General features: G+C 35.1%; 1 protein-coding gene across 1 annotated transcript in view; it reads left to right on the forward strand.

The window, feature by feature from the left end:
- Positions 1-23,901, forward strand: part of MMP16 (matrix metallopeptidase 16) — a 179,935-nt gene that overhangs the window by 90,329 nt on the left and 65,705 nt on the right. The window contains exons 3-4 of the mRNA XM_062568368.1: positions 3,318-3,440; positions 13,975-14,279. Of these exons, the coding sequence (XP_062424352.1) occupies positions 3,318-3,440; positions 13,975-14,279 (428 nt within the window). The remainder of the gene's footprint in view (positions 1-3,317; positions 3,441-13,974; positions 14,280-23,901) is intronic.

Below are 23,901 nucleotides of genomic sequence, written 5' to 3' on the forward strand. Positions count from 1 at the left end.
TTCGTATGGTTTGTTTGTTTTTTAGCACTAACCTAAAACCGAAGCAACAGAGAGAGTTTAGGGCTGAAGAACAAAGGAAAAAAAAAAAAAGATGCAGATTTCTTTAATGATTTGATTAATGATTCTACTTCAGAACAAAATGTGACTTTTTCACATTTCTTCCAGAAGGTTTAAGAAGGGAAGAGAGAAAGAGATTCCTCCAAATATCCAAGATATCCAAGTATATTTAGAAAACAGACTTGGGTTGTGAGAATTTCAGTTTCAGCTTTCTCTCTCTACTGGAGGAGTGTTACAGTTTTGCTGCATATTTTTATTTTAATCTTTTCAGATTTTCTGTGAGTCTAAACTCTTTTAATTCTCTTGACATATATATCTCCTCAAGATTTAAACTAATGGAGCTTAGAGAAGAATTTAATGTGACATAGTCTGCAGATAGAGTATATTAGTCACAATTAAGCCTCTTTATTGAGTACTGATAAAATATTAATTTTTAGGGGCTGCTGCATAAAAGATTTCCACAGGTTCAGAAACAAATAGAAAAGATGAAAGAGAGGCAAAGTCATTACCAGTATGTACCTGCTTTTATAAAAATGAATTATTTAGAAAATTTTAATTAAAATTCAACAAGCGATCAAAAACATGGAACGCTTTGATCTTATTATGTTAAAAGCAGTATAGCTGGGAGAAAATAGAAATGAATTTTATTTTTGTCAGTTCTCTCACAGCTAGAAGAGAGAATTGCACAGTAGTCACAAATGTCATAAGCATTAATAATTACTCCTGATAGAAGTATTCCCCCCAGTCAGAGTGAGAATAGGTACTGTTTACAAAACTATCTTTTAAATTAAAAATAAATGAAAAGGGAAATTTGGGTGGCAGAAATTGTTGACATTTTGCCTCATTTCTGTGCTATAAAAGACTGGGCTCTGAAATTGACTGTTTAATAATTTATTTAAAACTTTATGTGACAAACTTAGCCAAGATCTAGGTGATAGATTTAATGACATTTATTGTGTATGAGCTACAGAACCAGTCACCCTGTAGCCATAAGAATAGCAATGGATTAGACAGCATGAAAATAGAGAGCATCCTCTGCCCACTCAAACTATAAAGAAGCATAATGTTCTTGATAGGTACATACTACTTTAGAACTAACACAAGAATAAATTATGTTTTCTTAAATTCCATAAAAAGTTATTTTGGGCTACGTCTTGTTTTGTTAAAAAAATGAATTTTTAGTATTAGTAAGATGATAAAGTATTGAATTTTGAATCCGTGCTACCTGCTCATCTTGTCATTTTGTATTAGATCTTTCTCTGAAGCATAAGACCTTTTATAATGCTAACTGTATTTTCTGTAAGAGTATTGAACCTTGGCATAACTGGAGAGCTTATTTCAATAATGGCTTTGAAGATTGACTTTTAAATTCACAACTTTGAATATTTACACTTCTTATCGGCCCTGGGTCTCTGCCAGGTGAGGAAACTCTGTTATTAAGATAGGTCTCCCATCAGTTAACTTGACTATTTTTTTTTCCTTGGGGCCTGATTGAATGTATTTAAAGTCATTGTCCTTAAAATAACACAATTAGAAATGATATATTATATTACATATATTATGCCAGACCCTAACATTTTTGTACAGTTTCTAACAAAATACAAGGTTTCTTTGTTTTGTTTGTTTGGTTTTTTGCTTTACTCGTTTCTTTCTTTTGATATAGTGATACTACCTTAGGTGAGAAAATTTGTCTTTTGCTGCATATATGTCTTTTTCCTACAGAGTGTGTGTGTGCGGTTTCAACAACATAATGTGAATATACCCGGTCATTAAAGTGCATGGTAATTGCATGCTGATCTAACATATACACTGAGAAAAAGTGTTACTGACAACATGTACCTGATAGTTTTCTGAGGTCTGAGCCAATTTTGAATCTCATTTACTGAAGGTAAATATGGTACCATACTGAGAAGAATAGAACTGCCCTTTAATCTGTAACTAAAATCTGCCTTTTAGCTCCATTATTAAAGCAAATTTAGCCTGGCAATATTGACATATCCCAGAAGTCACTGACGTCTACTTTGCTGAATCAACACTTGCCCACGGCTGGTCAGCTGAACTCGTATTTAGTCATTTAAAAATAATCTGCTATAAATCCATAGCTACAGTATAAACCAAGTGTTATAAGCCTGGCTGTACTTACATACCTCTCCATACTGATTTATGAAAATGAGCGTGTGACTGGCTTGGCTGCAAGTCCGTATTCCATTAGCCTATCTCTAAAAATTCGTTCAGTATGCAATACGCCTTGCCTTATATCGGTAGTTATAAAGCTTAGGATGCACATCTCAGTTCTTAAGTATGGAACTGAAAATTTTTCATCTTTGCTACTCTAAAAATTTTATTTACTGTCTTTTAGGATCTGTTTTCTTTAACAAATCAGTGGTTTTATTCGATTATGTTTTATATATATAGTCCTTTGCACTGCAAATATTCCTTGTTTTCTTTTGAACAAAACAAATTTTTCTTCATCTTGCGTATGTTGAACGAAGAGTACTTGCAGGAAAGATGAAAGGTGGTTGGTTGGTTGAGGATTTAGACCTTTTCAACTTGATTCTATGCAGCACATTAAGTATTCTTAGGCAGATTTCTTGAATTAGATAACTCCACTAAGAGCCTACAGTTGTGGTTAAAGGTGATATGTTTCATTATATCAAAAGACAGGAAGACAGTAAAATCATTTAATGAAGAGATTAATAATATTATAATATTAGCATTCTCAGTTTCTTGAATTAAAAAAAAAATCTGTCAGCTGGCTATGCCCTCTAACTAAAAGAACTTGAGGCTTCTTTAAATATAGTTACAATGAGACGACAGAGCAAAATCACAGAATATAAAAACAAAATTCAGGACCTAATGTTTTGACTAGGTCTTTGTATATATATATTTTAACTTCATCTTCAGCAGGTAATCCAGTAATACAGGTCATAATTACTTTGAAAGAATCAGAATAAATTATGAATGCTGAAAGACTTGTCTGTCTGTGAAGTCTTTGTTCAGAGTTTGTAGCAACAGCAAACTAGGAAAAGCAACAGAAAATGAATTTATTTCTGAGTGTCATGTGAGGCAGTGAAACTCCACAAAACATGCCTGCAAAGCCTGTGACAAGATGACTCTTCCTGTTGATAGTCATTCTTGTGTGTAGACACAAATTTGGTAATGGTGTAACTTCAAAAAAATACTGACGTTCTTGTTATTTGGGTACAGTGGTATGATTTATCTTCCATGTTGCTTTAACTATGTGGTACTGTTTTTTGCAGCTGGATGAAGAAGCCTCGATGTGGTGTTCCTGACCAAACAAGAGGTAGCTCCAAATTTAACATTCGTCGGAAACGATACGCATTAACAGGACAGAAGTGGCAACATAAACATATCACTTACAGGTACCAAAATATTAATATAGAGTTATAACTCCGTGGTAGCACTGAGCATTTTTAAAGGTAAATATAAGTTTCTGAAATATTTTTCAACATTTCAAAAAGGTTTTTTTTATTAATTTGTGGTATAAAAATACAAATTTCAATAACTTTGGGATATGTACTTATATATTACCTAAGAAGCGAATAATTTTTTTTTTGATTGAAATTGCATATATTTAGTAAACACTAAGTTCTTTAAAACTTGCAGGATCAAATTAACCCCCAATATGTTCTTAACCTTTCAGCCCTCTTGGCAACTTTTCAGGAAACGTTGCTCTTAAAGCAGTAGTGTACTGAAACTGAGGTCTCTACTTCAATATGTAAAATAGACCACTGAAGGGAGTCACTCTCTGGAAAATGCAGGTGCCTACAGGTCTGTATCAAAGTACAAATGAATTTGATTGCGACTGGTGAGTCACTGACCTGCCCACTCCACGTCTCTACGATGATGGGCATAGGGGCGTGCGGGGAGGTGAACGTCTGTATAATTCTGGCAATCCCCCCGTAGGTCTGGCATGTAGTTTAGACAGTATGTCACCTACTCTGTCAAAATTGATTTTTCTCTGGACTATTCTTCATACCACAGTGCAGAGACAATTTTATTAGTTACTCTATAGCAATGCTATGACTTGTCTTTTAAAGGAGATTTTTTTTTAAGACCTCAAACATGCCTTATTGTTAATGCAGATGTGGTACAGAGTTGATCAGAATAAGAATGCCCACTTATGGCATTTTAGTTTCATCTGCATTTACGTGCATGAATGTGGTTAGGCACACAAGGGTACGTACAAATATGTGTTTTCTCCCTCCTTGTTTATATGGAGTCTGATTCTCTACTCTCTACAAAAATTTTTACAACAGTGTAAATCTGACCATTTCTATATTTTCATGTACTATTGCCCAAGGCATTAGTCATAATAATAAATGAGGGTGCCAAGTATTAAGCCTAATGTAAGCCTAAGCAACTAATCTTTCTCACTTTGAAGAATTTATAGCCATTTTTTATATCACGCCTTCCTTCTTGGAAAATGTTTGCTCTTTCACCGTGACAAGACCTCTAATTGACCAGAGCTTTGAGGTGACTCAGCCTATAAATTTTCTGTAGGAGTCTACAGACCAAAAGATATTTAAACTACAAAAGCCAAATTTTATTAGAACAAAAAATACAGTATTAAACTTTCATAATATGGAAAACTGAAAACAACTAAGGAAAAAAAAAAAAAAAAAGAAAAAGAAAGAAAGAGAAAAAAAAACCCACATCTCTCCCCACTTGTTTTGTCCTTCCCAGTGGTTCCCTATTTACAGGCTTAGTTCCCGTTAACCGAATGACTTAAGTTGCTTTGTTACCCAAACTTTTGGTCATATCTCTGGTATCATTTGTCTACTCCATTTTTCTCAGTACTGCTTCTGAATCTCTTCATAACCTCCAGGTTATGTCCCTTCCTGGCTAGTCATACCTGATAGTCAAAACAACTCCCGTCTCAAGCAAGCTTAGTAGTTTCTCCAAAGAAAGAACAGTTTCTGCCTCACTCCAGTGTCTGCCACCTCACCCCCGTTTCAAAGGGACATGTCAGAGGCACGGAACAAACGGCGAGACAGATGCCAGCCAGCACAGTCATCTTAGCACAAGACTACGCTCACCTGCTTTTCTGAACTGGAGGCAACAAATTGTGTTCCACGGACATTGCTGTTATGTTCAGAGGAAACCCACAAAGATGAGCAGAGCATGGATCTCAATAGTAGTTAATGTTTTGGGGTTTTTTTTTCCTAAAATGTTGGGTGATTTTTTACCATTGATTTTAATTGGATCAGAATGAGGCTAGCAGGAAATGCTTTTCAGATTAGCCTCTTAGTTACTAATTAGTCTAATACTAATTAGTTACAGACAATATAAATGGGATACAAATTTCCAATGTTTGGAATGTTAGCATAGTGTTTTATTAGTAACATATAGGATATAGCGTTGCATTATTATACTTTCTCTCCTTCAAGGAATGTAGCTTTCCAATTACATGATTTGGTAAATAGGGTGATTCTTAGAAGTTCTGTGTCTAATGAAGTTGCATGACAAAATTACTTGCTGTATCTTCTGTCATGTTCATGCCTGTATACCCTGTAAGCATGATTATTTGTACTTATGCTTTATATTAATATGACTTTCACCAAAAGAGAAGCAGAAACTGATTAGGAAATGATATTTTTTGAAACTTTTTCCTAGCCAGAAGAGTACGGGAGTAAAGAAGAACATCTAGAGTATATAAAAATTATAGCTGCATTACAGAACAAACTAGAAGGATCTTTATGATACAGTCTTGATACTCCCTTCACATTTCAGACAGTATCAGGCTACACAACAATCTCTGACTGAATAATAGAGTCGAAGAGAAGATCTATGAAACCTATTAAGAGATTTTTATCTTTGTTTCTTTTCAAGGTGATGTTTACAAAGACACTTACGAGTCTCTCTCAAAAATCAACAACCTTCTCTTTTGCTAGGGAAGTATGTCATCTAATTTTTTTTAAAGAAGGAGCAGGAATGTGAATCAATAATAATAAAGCAATCAGCTTTGTAAAATAGAATCTGAATGCTATATGCTTTTTTTTTTAGAAAGAGAATTATTGAATGTAAAGTCTGCCTCATCAGAAGTCTGGGCAGACTATTCTTAATTTTAACTCTAGCACTAAGAGGCAGTCATTGATCAATTTTCAGATTATTCAGTCTGCAGAACACTTTCACAAATAAAACTGGAGAGTGTTCTCTGTAAAGCTAAGCTTTATCTTGAATTAAGCCCATTGCAAAAAACTCATAATGTTTTAAAATAAAATAATAGTTTAAAAGCTATGCCATGCCTTTATTTTGCTGTTTTAAGGAGGGGAAATCATTGTTCAGCAATATGCAACATTCATTTAATTTTTAGGACAAACTTAACTGTAGATGGTCAAGGGCTTCATCCCAAACCAGTTAGAATTAATTGAACCGTGTTCTGACTGCAGTGAACACTGGGTCAAGCACTAGACTAATGTCTCCTTCCTTTCTCAACCAGCTGGATACATCCTCGAGCACTGGAAGATGAAAAACTGGGACATGTCTAACTCTATGCTTTCCAGTTAGATTAATTAATATTAGTTGGGAGCTCCAGTATGCAATGAAAGGTCCTGTCTGTCTTGTTAACAATAGGCTACATTAGTTCTATAGTCTGAGTGACTCACAGTGTGTGGAATATGAAAAGATCATTTTCTGTGGATGTTTTAAAGACATCTTGAAAAATAAGAAAATACTGAATTAAGAAAATGCTTAGACTGATACTTTGTTGATTCAAAGCACCAACAAATTGGATTAAAAAAAGTACTACTATGGAGGAATATTTAGGGAAAATTTGCTAAATTGAGGAATTACACAGTTTAGTGATTGTAGCTGCTACAGTCAGTTTATGCTGAATTTTCATGGCAGTGGTTTGTACCTGAGTGAAAGGCCATCTCTGCCAATCCTGAAATGATGACTTAAGCTTTGCATTAAAATGACATGCATTTTGCATTATTTTTGAAAGATATGTCAATGTTATTTCAGCCTCAAGACACAAGACTATTCTCTTTCCACAGAAAAAGAAAAGCAGAAATAAGGGGAAATAATTATAGTCTAATTTTTCAGAGATACTAAAGGAATTGTAACTTCAACCAATTAATGAATAACTGAAACCTCTGAAAACCATCCTTCAATATGGAACTGATATTCCATGCTTTAATTTCAGGTTTATTGATTTATAGCTAAGTAACATATTTTGAAACATGCTAGAGGCAATTACAGCTCTCGGCTACTCCTCAGTACCATTTGCTTTCCATACAGACACACGAGGCCTGCATGACCTTAGGCGAGAGGAAATACTGAACCGTGTGCTTGCTAAGGGCTCTAGAGTTTGACCCTGTGTTTGAAACCAGGAACAAATTTTCCAGTTAATCACAGAGCACATGGTAGCATAGGAAATTCATGCAGAGATTTTTACGGAGAAGTGATATCTCCATATGTGGAAAACATTCTGAGTGGCATGAAGTGTTTAGGGTTCTCCTAAGGCAGGTGCTTTCATAGTGACCCACTCATGAGTTCTTATGGTTCTTACTTACAAGCTTTGTTCTGATGATCTGCTGCAGCTGTAAACTCCAGAAAAATAGGGATTTATACTAGAGATATTAATTTTTTTCTGCTACAAAGTTCTGATAAGGTGTTAGACTACCACAGGGTTTTAACCCGTAAGAACTACAGGACGGGGATGATATCAAGGATTCCTGATAATAAGCATTAGCTTTCAGCTGTAAGCATGGGTATAGAATGAGATCCTTAACTAACGATCTGAAAAACACTCTTTATGTCATCATAGGTGCATCTCCTGCAAGCTTTCCATGAGACTGCCATAAAAATTCCACTTCTAATCAACCTTATGATACATGGGAAAGTTTCCCCATCCACCTGATTTTTTCTAATGCTATGATAGGCACTGTTTAGGAATCTGAATAAAATTGAGTATTCAGTTCCTTGAGTGCTAATTTAAGCATATTTTCCCCTTTGTTAAAGCTTGGTGCTTTCCCAAAATGTAATTTAATAAGCGTGATGCTTTCCTTTTTTTAAAGAACAATATTAGCAGTGTTATATACCTCAGCATTTCTGCCCCCTGGATGGGGGGAGTGCACATAAAATATATATAGTAAAAGGTGATTAAATTACACCATGCTGATTCTAAACTTTATGCAATGAAAAAAGTCCAGATAACTGTGCTTGTGAGAAAGGATCCCTACTTAACAGGCAATTAAGCTGATTAGCTATGCTCTTCCACAGTATAATTAATAAAAAATGTTCTTCACCATGGGTATTTTTAGTGTCAGCTTTTTTCAGCTAAAATTTACCTTCACTGTAGTGTATCAGTTCTTTCTTCTTTAACAATTACTTACTTCAGTAATCTTGAAATAATACAATATTTGAACATTAATATGTTACCATTTTTGAAGTTCTTATCTTGCATTTTATGCATTTTAAATTAAATAGGATGTTATGACATTGGGATCCTTAGAACATATTTCCTGTAAAAGCATTTATTTGAGAAGTATTTTTGCTAATCTTGGTTTTATGTCTTGGAAATTCCATCTTTGTCACTTTTCAGCTCATTTTAATGAATTGCAGAGAGAATATTATCCATGAAACAGAAGAGCCAAGAGAATTATAGATTCTGTCCAACATGGCAACAGTAGGCTGACTTTTAATGTGTCCATAGATCAAGAAAATCAAAAGCAATCTCTCTGACTTGTATTTAATCAGCTGGAGCAGTAGCTGTATGAATGAAGAGCACATTTTACATGAAAAAGGTTTTTAGGTTACAGCTACAAAGAGTTAGCAAAATGAGACTAGGAAGAGGTTTAAGCTAAGAAAACCTAAACCAGTGAGAAATTAATGAAGTAACTTTATGGAAAGTATCTCTAGGGAAATGATGGTACAAAATGAAATATACCTTTGAAAAGAGGTAATGTATTCATTTCAATAAAAGTAACACTGAGATAAAAAGAAAAGGAAAAACTTCAGTTTAGTTTTGATTGACAGCAATGGCAATGGAAAGGTAGGTTTTAACATGCTATTCAGATTTAAGCTGTGTTTCATTTCATTCTATCTTAATGATTTCTTATCAAATATGGATCTAGAATTGACTGATTACTTCAGCTAGATTAGTGACTTTTTACCCATTCAGTTGAATTTCCTGCTCTTTTATCTTCCACGTCCATCCTTTATTTAGAAGAAAAATTCCCATTTGTTACTTTCCTCCAAGAAAATCTTGGAATGGTTGAGGGAAATGGCATCTTAGAGATATTCTCCCTATTAATATTAAATTAATGTTTTTATCTTCTAGAAAAATAAAAATGCCCTCTTGCATTGTTATAATTACCTAATAATCCTGAGAGCACCTGTTAGTATCCTGTTTAATCAGCACAACAGTGTGGTAAGACTTTATTAGTCCAGTACTTTGGATTTAATGCACAAGTGAGCATAGAACCCCTCTTTAAAACAGTATTTATTATATACAATGGAGAGTAGAAGTATCAAGGTCTGCAGACTGTGAAAAGTTACTACAGAGTTATTAACAATTTCTGTGAAGACCGTTACTGCTAAGGTGTGAGATCAATGCTAAGCTTTATACAAATATAACTCAACTGTTATCCAACCTTTGCTTAAACTACCTCTAGAGTTCAGGTTGGGTCAGAAAAGTTACCTTTATAGAAAGGATGATAGCAATTTCTGCGAAAAAATATAATAAGGAGCTGTTCTATTGACAACTCAGGAAGAAGAAGGAAATACTGAAATATAGGCGCAAATATATTTTATTTAATTTACTGTATTTAAATTTCAGATGATTGATTCCAAACAGCCAAGTGAGGTATGTCTTGAAAGCCTTACAAGGATCCTGAGGCCTTTGCAGCCGAATGACAATCATTGAAAGATGGAGCATTTTTTTGGAGGATATTTTTGGGGGGAGGAAGAGGAGAAGAAAAACTCAGAGCTTTTCTAAAATAACAAAACTCAAAATTTCAGACTAATAGTCTACAAAAGAACTAAGTTTAGTTAGTTAGACTTTCTGTAGAAATAGTACATCAGTGTTAAAAACACATATCACTGGAGCAATCTTATTCTTTCTTGTGCAAAAGATACAAATTTAAAAGCTCTGATGCCTAAAGCAGCTATCAGGTTGAAAACAGCATTGCATCAAACAATAACAGTAATCACAAAATACTGTATTCAGAGGATACATGGTTGTGGTCACCCAAGAATAGCAGCTTAAAGAACTCACACAAAGTGGCACTCAGTTTACTTTTTAGTAAGATGTTACAAAGTAAATATTTCATCTTACATATCATCTTCTATTCACCAAAGACCTTTTGCACTGCAAAGCATAATGAGTATGTTTTTCACCTCCTTTACAAGTTTCCCCTTGCAGATTTGCTCAAGGTCAGCATTTGAGATTTCTCTCTTCTGGCTGTTTTTTCTGTGAAGTGATCACTGGACATAAAGGTTAGGAAAACAGTACTTAGGATGTATTGTTTTCATATTATGATGGCTTTTGTCTTGCTATGCTTTTGCCATGTAATAGGAGAGATTCTCAGCTGGCATGACTCACACTTATTTTTATTTGAGCCTTATTTTCTAGACACACTGAGTATAAGATTTTTAGTTTCTCCTTTTACGATACCAGTGACAGTTACCACTCTTACAGGTGAGTGATGGCTTTAAGATGTAGAGCAATATATAGTGCATAACAATTTAATTTGCTACTGCAGTGATAAGTCCAAACTGAAGATTTTAAGAGAAAAAATCTGATAGAGTTAATATATTGTATGCTTTGATCTTGTTAGTATACTTTCTCTTTAGAGGTTATATGGTCAACACTATGAAAGAAATGTAAAATTAATTGGATTTTATGTGTCTATATTGGTGAAATATTTTAAGCTAGATTCTTAGCTGGACTTCAAGACTGTGTTAAAAATAAGATTAGAATTTGCCTTTTTAGAACTGATCATGGCTTGTATTAAAGACATATTAAAATGGACAATCATTTGTCAGTCTCCCAGATGACCATAGTTGTTAAAAATTATTTCTAGAAATATTCTTATATTGGAATAACTTGTGATTTATTTCTTTTAGAAGCAGCATTTCTCAGTATAACCTCACTTTCTCCAGAAGGCTGTTTTGGAAGCCAGAAATCTATTTTGCTGTAATGTAGAGTGTATGCTTTGAAAAATCCTTTTTCTTTACTTTGAACCTTGGGACTTAGAGTGCTGTTTCAACAGTAACTCACAGTAACTCAATAACTGAAACCCCTGGAAGGGGTCCCCCATCCGAGGTAATCAACCCTAGTTAATATGTATGAAATTAGCACAGTGGCTCAATTTTGCATTTTTAATCTATAACAAAAAGTTGACTCTGTGCAATGAAAAAGTGAAAATGTGAAGTGATAAAGTTCAAAACATGAGTCAAATCCTCTTAGATCAAGTAATTATTTTCCATAGATACAAATCTCCAATCTGTTTTTATCCCTTCATTTCCTCACATCGTTTAGAAGAGCAAGAGAACATCTTTTGTTATATTTACATAACCCCAAGCAAAGTGTGGTTTTGATCTTTTACTACGATTCCTGCATCATACAAAATAATAGAAAACAATAACAAATTGTACCTGTCAGCTGAATTTTTAACTATTTCCAAAATGAAATCAGTTTTGTTAGACATTTTCTATAAAAGCCTGTTGATTCACTTACTATATTCATTGTATGTTGTAGCAACTAAGAGAACTAACTCTGATCCTTTACAGAGCACATTGCAAGATTAGACTAAGAGAAAGTTTGTCAGCATTATCCCTGGTGGTCTCAGCATAGGAGCAAATTAACTGTTGTGAAGTTTGTTGCAGAGGCAGTGTATATGTGTTGTGAACCATTTTGACACAGTGCCACATGACATTCTGGTTTTTAAAAATTATACATTCTCAAAAGACACAGGGCTGACAGGTTAAGACCTTGCTAACTGAGACATCTTTAAAAAGTAATTCACAAAGGAGGGACTTCTTAGCATGGGGTTCTGCAGAGACTGATACTCGGTCCAATGCATCCAGTGGTTTTTTCAGTCACCTGAAAATCAGCACAACACCGATCATAAGTTTACAGATGAGTACATATTTCTGGGGGAAGGACATAACGCAAAGCAATTTGAATCACCTGATATTTGCATCATAGAGGATAAGGACGAGCCTGCAGATCAGAAGGCTTTTCCCCTCTGACAGAGATCAATACAGCAATGCTTTTTAATTCTGATACACTCAGTTTTAAAGGGACATTAAAAATTGGAGATAGTGCAAAGAAGCACAGAAAACATTTAATAGACTTGAAAGATTGTCTTACAGTGAGAGATTTAAAGAGTTCAAACTTTAAACTTAAGGAGATGACAAAAAGTTAATTATTGTACAATGCAGATATATCTTTTGGGGGGACTGAAATGAAACATAAAAACACCGGAATCTAAAGGAGAAAGACACATGTTACAAGCCAGACGAGCTCAAATAAGAAAATAGGCACAACTATGTAATTATGGGTTAAGTCATCTTTGGAACAAGAGATCAAGCAAAGTGGTGGATTCTCTGCTGCCTCCTCTCTTCTAATCTGGCCTAGTACCTTCCTGGAGGTATCTATACTAGCCAAAAAGAAATTTTGCTTTGGTTAGATCCATACTGTTGGACTCTTAATCGCAAGAGTAATTAAGTGGAAGTCAAAGTAGATAACTTTGTGTTTTTTTTCATGAGCCTTTGAGCACAATAATATATATGTAAAATTTCCATTTACATAAACCCACATTACTGTCTTATCAGCACATTTAATACTCCAAAAACATGAATCATTTCAAGTTTATTCATGAAAATATTTTTGTTCTCCATTTACACATCACACTGTGTAAACTTGCATAAATCTCACATAATCTTACATGTATTATAGGACAATGTTACTACTTGCGCATTCAATCAAGCACATGTCAAATCAACAAAAGTGCATCCAAATGAAGCAGTTTCAACACAGGAACAGAAAAATAATCTTGGCTAGACATATGTTTTTTTTGTTGTTTGTTTGTTTGTTTGTTTGTTTTGTTTTGTGGTTTTTTTTTTGCAATTAATTCCACTCTAATTTACTAGCAATTGTAACTCTGAACTCAAACATAATTCTGGCATTTCTCTGCACTGTGTTGTGCACACACTGTTGTGTGTGTCATTGAAGAAGTAGTGGAGACTGAAATGTTCTCAATATGTGTTTTTAAATGCACATCATTGTTCCATGTGAAATGATATTTCTGATGAATTCTACAGTTTTATGCAGGATAAATAGAAATAATCAGATCATAAAAGGACATCTTAGTCTGTTATGAAATAGAAAGGCTTTGTTTCTGATAAGGAGTTATCTATCTAGTTGCAAATGTAGCGAGAACTGATTTTAAGGCTTTGTAAATAGTGGTCGGTGGTCACAGTATGGACTCTGCTGCTGCTAATGGACTCACTAAGAAGCTAAAATTTCATTTAACTGGAAACATTTTCAGCTTTTGATCAGAAATTACGTGCAGTTCTCTTGCTGTGATGGATTCTAATTGTGGTCCAAGAGGTAAACAGTCAGTGGTTGATTAATCTGGTTATCTCACTGTTAAGAATTTTTAATTTTAAATATCTTTAATGTTCTAAAAATAAGGTTTTTTTGTACTGCTGGGAATCATCTAGCCAACGTATAATGAGTTCTAGCATAAAAGACCACAGAGATTGACACAATAATTTCTCACCTGCTGATTTAGAAATATTTTTCTTTAAGGATATAAAGCCTGACAAGCACTGTTTATTAAAAGCACGGTGCTTTTAATAATGAGGGGAAAATGGATGAGAGCAGTGTTATTAACCACTCTGCCAGATTTAATCTATTTAATGTTTCTCTGTTTCTTTCAGCATAAAGAACGTCACTCCAAAAGTAGGTGATGCTGAAACTCGTAAAGCCATTCGCCGTGCCTTCGATGTGTGGCAGAATGTAACTCCTTTGACGTTTGAAGAAGTTCCTTACATTGAACTAGAAAATGGCAAGAGGGATGTGGATATTACAATCATTTTTGCGTCAGGTTTTCACGGAGACAGTTCTCCCTTTGATGGGGAGGGAGGATTTTTGGCCCATGCATATTTTCCTGGGCCAGGAATCGGGGGAGACACTCATTTTGATTCAGATGAGCCGTGGACTTTGGGAAATCCTAATCATGATGGTAAGAGAAGATTTCAGTTTAAACAAAATAAATAAAATGAATTAAAGTGTGTCATGAATTTTTAGCTAACGGATGTGTTTCAATGCTTCCCTGTCCTGAAAGGCACATAGTTTTCTAACATTGCTTTAGAAATATTTGCAGTTGATGGATCTATTAGGAATCTTCAGCAGAACAGTTTATAAATGTAAACTATAGTGTGAAGAGGTGTTTCTCTTTTGAAAAGCATTAAATTCTGTTAGGAATCCTTGTGTTCATTCAACCATTGGACTTTGTTTGTCATGTAAAATTAATTTTAAGTTTAGGGAAAACAGTGTTTGTTAGCAGTGATGTTATGAGAGAGGTTAAGAACAACTAAGAATACTGACCGGTACAGGGGATGTCTATGTGCATAAAACCTAGTCTTCCTGTTTTTTTCTTTATAGCGATGCCATGATAGAGTTCAAAATCAAGTTCCTAGAGACTGAATTCCAGAAAAACATATTTAATGTTTCCTAATAACTACAGAACTTCTTTTGGAACTGTTAATTAATTGTTTAAGTTGTACAGTCCCAATAGTCGCATTAGTGACTGCATAGTACAGTAGACATACCTAAAATTTTCTGAATTTAGAATAAAGATACTCTTCTCAGAACTATCCACTGGTGCTTGCTGATCTCCAATTTTATATGGCTAAATTACTTAAATAGTAGTAACAGTTAATAGTAATAGTAGGTAACTGCCATTATCTAACAAACCTAATTCAAAGTTAGCTTTTATGTCTGCAGAATAGTGTCCAAGAAGAGTTTTTGTGTAGATGTATCCTGCATTCATTGCTTTGATGTTTTGACAGGTTTTGGTTCCAAGTGGCTCCAGCCGAAGAGAATATCTTTGGTTGTCCTAGTAGATCTCTCAAAGTCAGTTGCATAGAGTTTGAGAGAGTCTCCTAAGAAAACAAACAAACAAAAGAAGGAAATAATGCATTTATTAATGCAGAAAAGAAGATAAAGATGACGAATAAGAAGTACAGAACTGTTGTGTCTGGATGTTACACCTAACTTGTGAAGAGTTAGGGGCTTTATTTAGTTCTGCTCCTTGCCTTTTCTCACGTATGATCTTCCAAATTGTATGCAGAGCTTTTTCCTTTTAGAAGTATTTTTAGGATGGTGTTTATAATGAAACTTTAAGTTAATATTTCAGCAGTATAAATAGGGTACTATAACTGTCCTAATGGTGCAATACTTCACTGTAGTGGTCTCGTTGAAGCAACAGAGCAGTGGTCTGCATTGTGAAGACCTTTACTAGCAGAAGGGGTTCAAGAAGCTTATTTTACGTGGACCAAGCCCTATATTCTTGCTGGGGAAAAACCAGTGGTATTGCACTGCTCATATATTTGTGCTCTTCTTCTCTGAGCTCAGCTCAGAGAAATATCAGTGGGAATCTTCTGTTGTGCAGTTCAGGTACATAGACAGTAACAATGTTGTGAGGCTAAATTAAGATGTGGTTTATATGGGCCTCAGTGGGAGAGCAACCCAGCACATAATGTTCTCTGCTTTTTGAGCTTTTACTTCAAGCACTCAGGAAAATCTACAGGCATGTGTCCAAATGTGTACATTTAAGGCAAAGTGTCAATTTAAGATTTGATAGTTCTTTTGGAGCAGTTCAACATATGGATGCTTTTAGTCTCTATGAAAACGTGCAACTTTCTAGCTATCTCCTGCTTTAGTTTAAATAATTTTCAGAGTGCATAAGGGCACTATTATATGAATTTTTATGGTTGAGTTTTGTAGAACAGCTGCCAAAAGCTACTTCTTATATAAGTGATTTTTAAGATATTTTGAAAGAAAAATTCAAGTGAGGGTAAAATAATACTATCACTAAAAATATCCTTTTATAAATATTAGAGTGCTGACCTATAAGAAAATGTTTTGCTATCTATATTGTGTAGGGTTAATAGGTATTAGTGGAAATTTGTTTTGCAAATTTAATAAGCTATGTACTTTGGTGTGTTCATATGTACTTTTCTGAGGGAGATATATTCCTGTTAGAATGGAATGCAGTCAATACAGAAAACAAAGGAGAGTTTATGACTGCAAAGTTTGTAAATTAAACTAATGATAAATAATCGTAATATAATATTAATAATATGATAATAATATACTATAATAAATATACCAACAAAATATATACTGTAAAAATATTATATATATATATATAATATTTTTATATATATATATAATAAATAATACCAACAAAGTTTTCTGTAGAATTTTGGTGACTCCTAGTTGTTTATTGATGTGATATGTAGCATGGGTCATGAGGTGATACGTAGCATTATGTTGCAGCCATTGCCTAAGCAAAAGGCTTGTGTTGTAACCCTAGAAATAACAATGTATGTACAGTTCATCTGTATATGCAGTGTTGCTGTTTGCCTATGACTTCCAGATATCAGACAGGACAAATTCTTCTGATGATCTTACTGCATTAGCTTACATCTAGGAATCCTGAAGAAATGTCCACATTTTTTTTTTGTGACTGGACAAAATTTCCAGGTGGAAAAAGAAGACAAGCATGCCATTTGGGATTGACAGGAAGAAAAGAGTTACAGCTCTCTTAGGCTCCCTATCATCTTGAGCTCAGTCTCAGAGCACTGAAAGGCAGAAGGTTGAAAAATATATTTATGATCTTAGCCATGAGTCATTTTTCCCAGGTGAGTGTCATTTTTTTAAGGTTCATTGCTGCAGTAGTGCTTCGATAGTCATCTTCATGTAGTGTAGTTAGATATCCAGTAGAAGAGCAGAGAGCTTTAGTGATAGAGTTCTTATCTTTATTTTTAAATTAAATCTATCCCCAAAGGGCTGATTATATCTGTTTCCTATTCTATTATTCCAGAGTGATTTGAAAAAGCAGACCAGCTTGGTTATTTAGCAGAAAAAATGCCAAATAAGATCCTCTTGAAAAGAACTAGCCTCGTTTTTCATCATGTACTGTTCTGCTAATGAAAACAATTTGCATACCTCTACTTCAGAGGAGAAAAACAACTTCTTGAAAAGCTTTAATAAACTGTTGTCCTTTTTTTTAATAATTTTCATTGCTAATTTGTTCTGCTGGATGAACATGAAAAAAGAAAACTATAAGGAAACATATATAGATTCAGTGTTCTGAATATGGTTATTCCAAAGTTACTTTATATTGACTAGTTAACTGCAATTATATTGTGGATGATTTTTTTATTTCTTTATCTTTACGCTTGCTTGATTTTGTTGTGTTTTGCTTCGTTTTAATAATGACCTAGACTGAAAGGACAGTTCCAGTACAAATGCATCATCTCTGCAGTTCAGAGCTGCTTCCCTTTGTTCTTGCTCCAGGGGTATGTTTTCATGGATCACAGACTGCTCTTATCAATCACGTCCTGGGGAACAGGTCTGTGCTTTGGCTCCTCCCTCACTCTGAAGGATGAGTAAGACTCTTGTAGGAGTAAAGACTAATGGGCCTGTCACTCAGGAAGAACCTTCTGTCACACAATTAACACTAGCAGGCTCTCTGAAACTAGGTATTCCTTTGTTTTGAGAATGCCTTGTAAGCAGCGTACAGCTCGTATTTTAACTCTCGTTGAGCTGTATAGGAGAGGATTATGCTGGTGGATAAAAGGTTTTGGTTTTTGCTTTTTGCATTTCTCTCTCTCTCTTTTTTTTTTTTTTTTTTTAGGAAAATAGAGAGATAGCAGTGTTCAAATACTTTGAACAAAAGTGTTTGTATACATTGACCTTAGCCTTCCTCTGTGCACCATTCATGTGTTTCTCGTTATTATAGGACACCCAGTTTTCGAGGCATACTGTGGGCGCAGGCCTTTTCACTTATAGCAAGCCCCATTTCCCTCATGGTCTGCCTAGCTGGGCTTCATTGCGAGGTTTGTGCCTTAGCTTTGTAAATTATCTGGGACAAGATGCTTGCTTCATGCAGCTTGTGAAGTCCTTTGCACTGCTAGGCAGCTTTGTTTAAGCTTGAGAATTACGATAGATGAAGAGGGAGAGAGGAGACAGGGACAGAGCAAAGAAATATTGAAAGTCAGACACTGTAGAAGAGGAGCAAATTAGAAAGGACAGGAAAATCATAGAAAAATATTTCACAGAGAACAGAGTTTAGTCTAATGACAAATGTACAAAACAATGTGTACAATATGTGTACTTAAAGGTACAAAAAGTGAAAATAGTAAATAGGAGAAGAGAATAAGCAACCTCAAGTGACATATTTGATTGATACTGATTATCATATTTGATTTGAAAATCCAGCATTTATTAAGAAAAAAATATTTTTTTCTTCTGGGTTTAAGTGCTGGAGGGAAAAAAAAAAAGAAGGAAAGAAAGAAATGTGATTCTCAGACTTGAGGATAGGGAGAGATTTCATCATTCCCATGACTCCATTCCATTTAGGTGATATAAATCACCTCATTTTTTAAATGAAAAATTTATAGACACTGAATGATGGATCTAAACCCAGGAAAAGACATTGACCTTTTGCTGAGAGTGGCAATGCTTTGGAGATACAGTTTTGTAAAAATCTACAACAAGAATCTATTTCAGAGCATCTTTTCGATTGCAAATGCTTCAAATCACAGTGACGAAATTCAGAGCCATAGCCTATGGGGTATGGACTGTGGAGAGCTGCCTCTATTGTGAATTTTCTAGCTGCTAACAGAAAAAAAAAAAAAAACCCTGTCAGATGTGCTGTCTTCCTGCATTGAAACTGAAGATAGTGTTCTTACTGGCTTTAACAAGACTCTCCCACATATTATCTTCATCTGGCCATTAAATTTGCAGCTTGGAAATTTTTGATGAAATCTGAGCTCTAATTGAATAACAGGTTGAAGTATTGGACTGTGGTAGATTGAGTAGTTTGCTAGGTTTCTGGTAGGTCACAGAATCACAGAATGATTGAGGTTAGAAGGGACCTCTGGAGATCATCTAGTCCAACCTCCCTAAGCAGGGTCAACTGGAGCACGTTAAACAGGATCATGTCCAGGCTAGTTTTGAGTATCTCCAGAGAAGGAGACTCCACTACCTCTCTGGACAACCTATTCCAGTGCTCTGTCATTCAAGATCTGCTTTATTATGGAGCTGCTAAGCCTCAGAGCATATAGCCTCCTCCCCACCACCTCCCAGGTTATTGCAGCATGATATACTGTACACATTCACAAAGTCTTATATATGAGGAGCTTTCTCTGTCATGAGAAACAGGTAACATCTATTCCTTCTTTATTCTCCTTATTTTGCTCTGTTTTTGAGTAAAACAGGCAGTCAATGTTAATAAATCTGTGTAAATTTTAAATAACATCTACTGAACATAGAAGTTTGCTGCCAGAAAAAAAATGGAGAGTATATTCATACAAAGCACAGTTGGGAGTAGGACTTACCTTGCAACTCTGCCTTGTTTCTGGTATATAGTAATAAAATCAAAAAATATATATTTTCATATGTGTACTTCACAAAACAGAAATTACAAAGAAAAGGAAACATATGTATAGTACTCACTAGATTTTCTTTCCTTGACTCATTGCTGTGATTGAAAGTAGCCTATGATCCTATGATAGAAACAGAGGAGGCAATATTTGATATGAGAACTGCCTAATGCAGTCTACATAGTGGATGCTGCTTATGAAGCAGATGGAGCAGAAACATAGCCCCTATTATAGAAAAACTAGCTTGCAGATTTGGGAGGGTGGTGTTTGTTTGGGTTTGTTTGAGGATGTGTTGAATCCCTTGTAAAACCTTGGAAGGGAGGAGAACTAAACTCAGTTTAGTCTATAGTCTTCTCAGGAAATCAAAAATGGACAAAGTCAAATGCTAAATGAATTATCCTGACTAGTTCTGTTGCCCCCCCCCCCCCCAGGGGCCATATGATGGATCGAGTTTCTGTACTGCTCTGATACTCCTTGTCAGCCTCAACCCATCAAAGCCAGGTTCCTAACTAGTATCCGTGCTCTGGAGTTTCATCTTGGCAGACGGTGGCAGGGAATGAGAGAAAGGTTTATGAGAGTCTTTGCAGGTTGTAGTTACTGCTACCTGCTTGTGGAATGAAACACAGACTGTTCCTATCACTTGGAATTGATGACTGAGATGTATCTGTTCTTCCTTCTCACTATAGCCTTACATATTTTTCATCAGTCTCTTTTCCCTGGATTTACTGTTTGCTTTATTACAACTATAATTCTCATTAAATATAGAAAAGTTTTTATATGGAATACTTAAAATTATGGCAGAGTAAACAAAACAGAAAGGAAGACTCTCAGAGAGTAAGCCATCATGGATGAAGATATATACACTATGTTTTAATAGAGAGTAAAATCTGTCACTAATACACATCATCATATATTCCTGGCTTCTTAATTTACATATTTCCTTTCTTTGCCTGAGAGTGTATGGATAACATTTTTGCTATCTGTCAGAAGTAAAAGTCTCTAACTTTTGTTCTTGCCTCTGTTTCAAAAATTGCACTAGCTTATCAAAACTGATTTCAAATTGTTCTGGTTCAGGGCATTTAAGTCATTATAATCCTGGTTTAAAGCTTCTTTTTTGTTTTTTTTTTTTTTTCCCCTGTTAAATTACTGAATGCATCTAAACCTATTTAAATAATTTAAAATGTTAAACCACTTTAAATGGAGAATGCACTACTTTAAATAGGTGAATTTAAGACTGACCTAGTTCCACAAGTGCAGCTTTTTAAGACTGAGCAAGATTTGGAAGTAGCTCTTGGGGGGGGGGGGGGTGAAGGGAAGATGTCAAGAGCTTAGACTTCAAGCAGATTAGGCATGATGTTTCATGTACCAATTGCTGGCTGAAGGTCTGACTATATAACTATTCCCGCTGTGTCTCCCAGTTGCGGGAAATTTTAAGCAAAAGCTGAATATAAGCTTTCTTTAGATAAACATAGTAGAACAGTAGTGGTAGTCTGATATTCTTGTGTTTATATCTACAATAAAAATAGGAATTAATGTTAAATGTATGAGTAAAAATTTGTAGCAAATTTACTATGGCAGCTATGGCACCATACTGAAATTGTGCAGAAATTTGTTTATCCATTCCAAAATATATATAAAAAATAATAGCAAGGGAAATTTTTACATTCAGTAGGCACCACAGAAGTAATAGATGTTTCAGTGTACATTTATATTCAGTGAACATTTACATTTAAATGCAATGAGAATATGTTTACAGAATGCTTACATTCATGTAGAATTCTGTGCTTTGGGGAAAACAAAACCAAAACTCTATTCAAGGATCCGGTAAATGTTTGTTAACCCTCCAGCATTCAAAAATCTATTCAAGTTTTGCACATAGTAAAAAAAAAAAAAATAATAATAAAAAAAAAATAAAAACACTTGTCACTTTGTAGATTGTAGATTGCCAAGCCCTTTCTGGACTTTATGCAGATGCAGCGTCTAGTGAAACGTACTTGAGCTCTCGTTAGTGCATAGATTCTGCTGTGCACACCGTACTAGCAGCCGACTAAAATTTATGAAAATTCTGATCTTTGAACTGCATAGATCAATTTGTAGTAAATTTCCTTTGGCTGCCAGTGTGGTTGACACAGTACGGCAGATATATGCCACTGGAAAGACAAACCAGACAAATTCTGCAAGCTAAGTCTCTTAAGGGAGCTCTGTGTCTGAAACAGTGCTCGTGTCATATTATGGTTAGGCATGAAGAAAGCTGAGCATTTCAGATTAAAGGAAAGTTTGTGTTACAGTATTAGCATTCCTTTCATTTCTTAAAGCATAGTGCTCTTATTTAATTAATTATATATTTTTAATCATCCATCATACATTTATCAGTATCGAATTTGAGCTGTAATTAGGCTGTGTAACCTAGCACTTGTCATGGACTTGTTTTCTAGTCCTGTACCCCCAAGATAAATACGTAAAAGCTGAATGCCTTCTCTAAGTTTCTATTGTATTGCATATATTTTTTAAAATAGTCACAGAATTGCCAATGTCGAGTCGTATCAAAGGTTTTCCTACAATACATCCCGTTTCCAGTTAGGGCTATTAGCAGAGGATAAGAGCAGGGTAAGCATATGGCAATGAAACCCTAGCATACTCCTTCCTAGCTTCTAGCAATCTGTGGCTCATTGATTTCTGAGCCAGAGGCCGTATTTTCTGTGTTTAATAGCCTTTCAGGGATTTCCTTTCATGAATTAGTGTAATCTTTTTTTGAACCCATGCAAGCATTTAGTATCCACAACTTCCAGTGGCCATGTGTTCTGTAGTTTAAGCCAATTTGTAGAAAAGTACATCTTTCTGAGTTTTGAACCTGTCATTCATAAGCTCACTTTATGTACACTGGTGCTGATATTGTGAGGAAGTGATTCCTTAATCACTTTGTCTGTGCCATTCGTATCTATGCCATTCACATCTCGGTCCTCTCTGTTTCCAGGCTAAAGAGTTCCAGCCTGTTGAGTCACAGCTTTGTTTATATGTGGTTGTAAGGCATAAGCACACCTCTTAACATTGGGAGCACAACCTATATTGTAAACTGAGACTGTTTGAGTGCAACGAGACATATTTGCATTATTAAAAAATTTGACAAAATATAAAATATTACATTTATAGCATTTCATAATGATGAAGATGACAGGATAACATTTAGAAGAACTTTGCAAGTAGCAAATGCATGGTTTAACTGCTGATTCTTTTTGTTTCACAGTTCTCTCTCAAATCCAGTTTAATTCTATAGTCAGCTCACACAGAGGTTAAACCTGGGCATGTCATTACATAATACTCTGTATTGCTAAACCTCAAGGCTTCCAGGACTTAAAAAACAAGCCGGTCTTTACCCAACATGTTGTGCTGATAGACCTATATAGAATAATCTGTCCTCAAGCTTCCCAAACCATCCAGGGATGATACTTGGCTGGTGTGCGTATGCCCGCCTGTTGTCCCATGTCCAGTCACACCAGGATTTTGCATAAAACAGTAACGCAGTGTCTGCGCTATAAAATGTGTCCTTGAAGGTATTAACATGGGATATAGAGCTGCACTGGAGGACAGAAAGACCCCTTCAGTTATTGAAGAGATGGAAAATGCTTTTAAAAAAACATAAATGGCCCTGGCTTGTTTGCAGGGACTCAGTCATTAGACATAGGACCATACAGGCACGAGAAGAGGATCTGTCTGCTAGACCCCATTTACTGGCTAGAAGCCAGACGATGGAAAATATTAACAGTTGGCAAGGTAATGAGCTCATTTTTATGGCTTTTTTTCTGACTTTCATGGAACACCCTTTCAGCTTTGAGAAAAGTGCTTCATTTACATCTCATTAAAAGGGAAACCTGTTAAGCACTGGCAGTCAGTGAAGGCAGAGTCCTGGGGATGAATCCAGCCTAGTGTTCTAGATGTGTGTTTAGCTGGCTGCTTTTAATATATCCCAGGGGCTATCAGTGTGCAATATCATACTTTCAGCTCCCTTCTTGGTCTAAAATTGCCAATTGCAACGTTATGCAAACTCCAAGAGAGGCTGTGGAATATGTCAAGGAGATGGACTTTGCAATTAAAGCAATGGAAATGTAGGTTGCTAAGCACATCTTACACTGTGCTTTTAGTGTCTGTAGAAGTGAGGTGGTATTTACACTGCAGCTTAATTGCCAAGCA

Source organism: Rhea pennata, chromosome 2 (genome assembly GCF_028389875.1).
Source record: "Rhea pennata isolate bPtePen1 chromosome 2, bPtePen1.pri, whole genome shotgun sequence".
Classification (NCBI taxonomy): domain Eukaryota; kingdom Metazoa; phylum Chordata; class Aves; order Rheiformes; family Rheidae; genus Rhea; species Rhea pennata.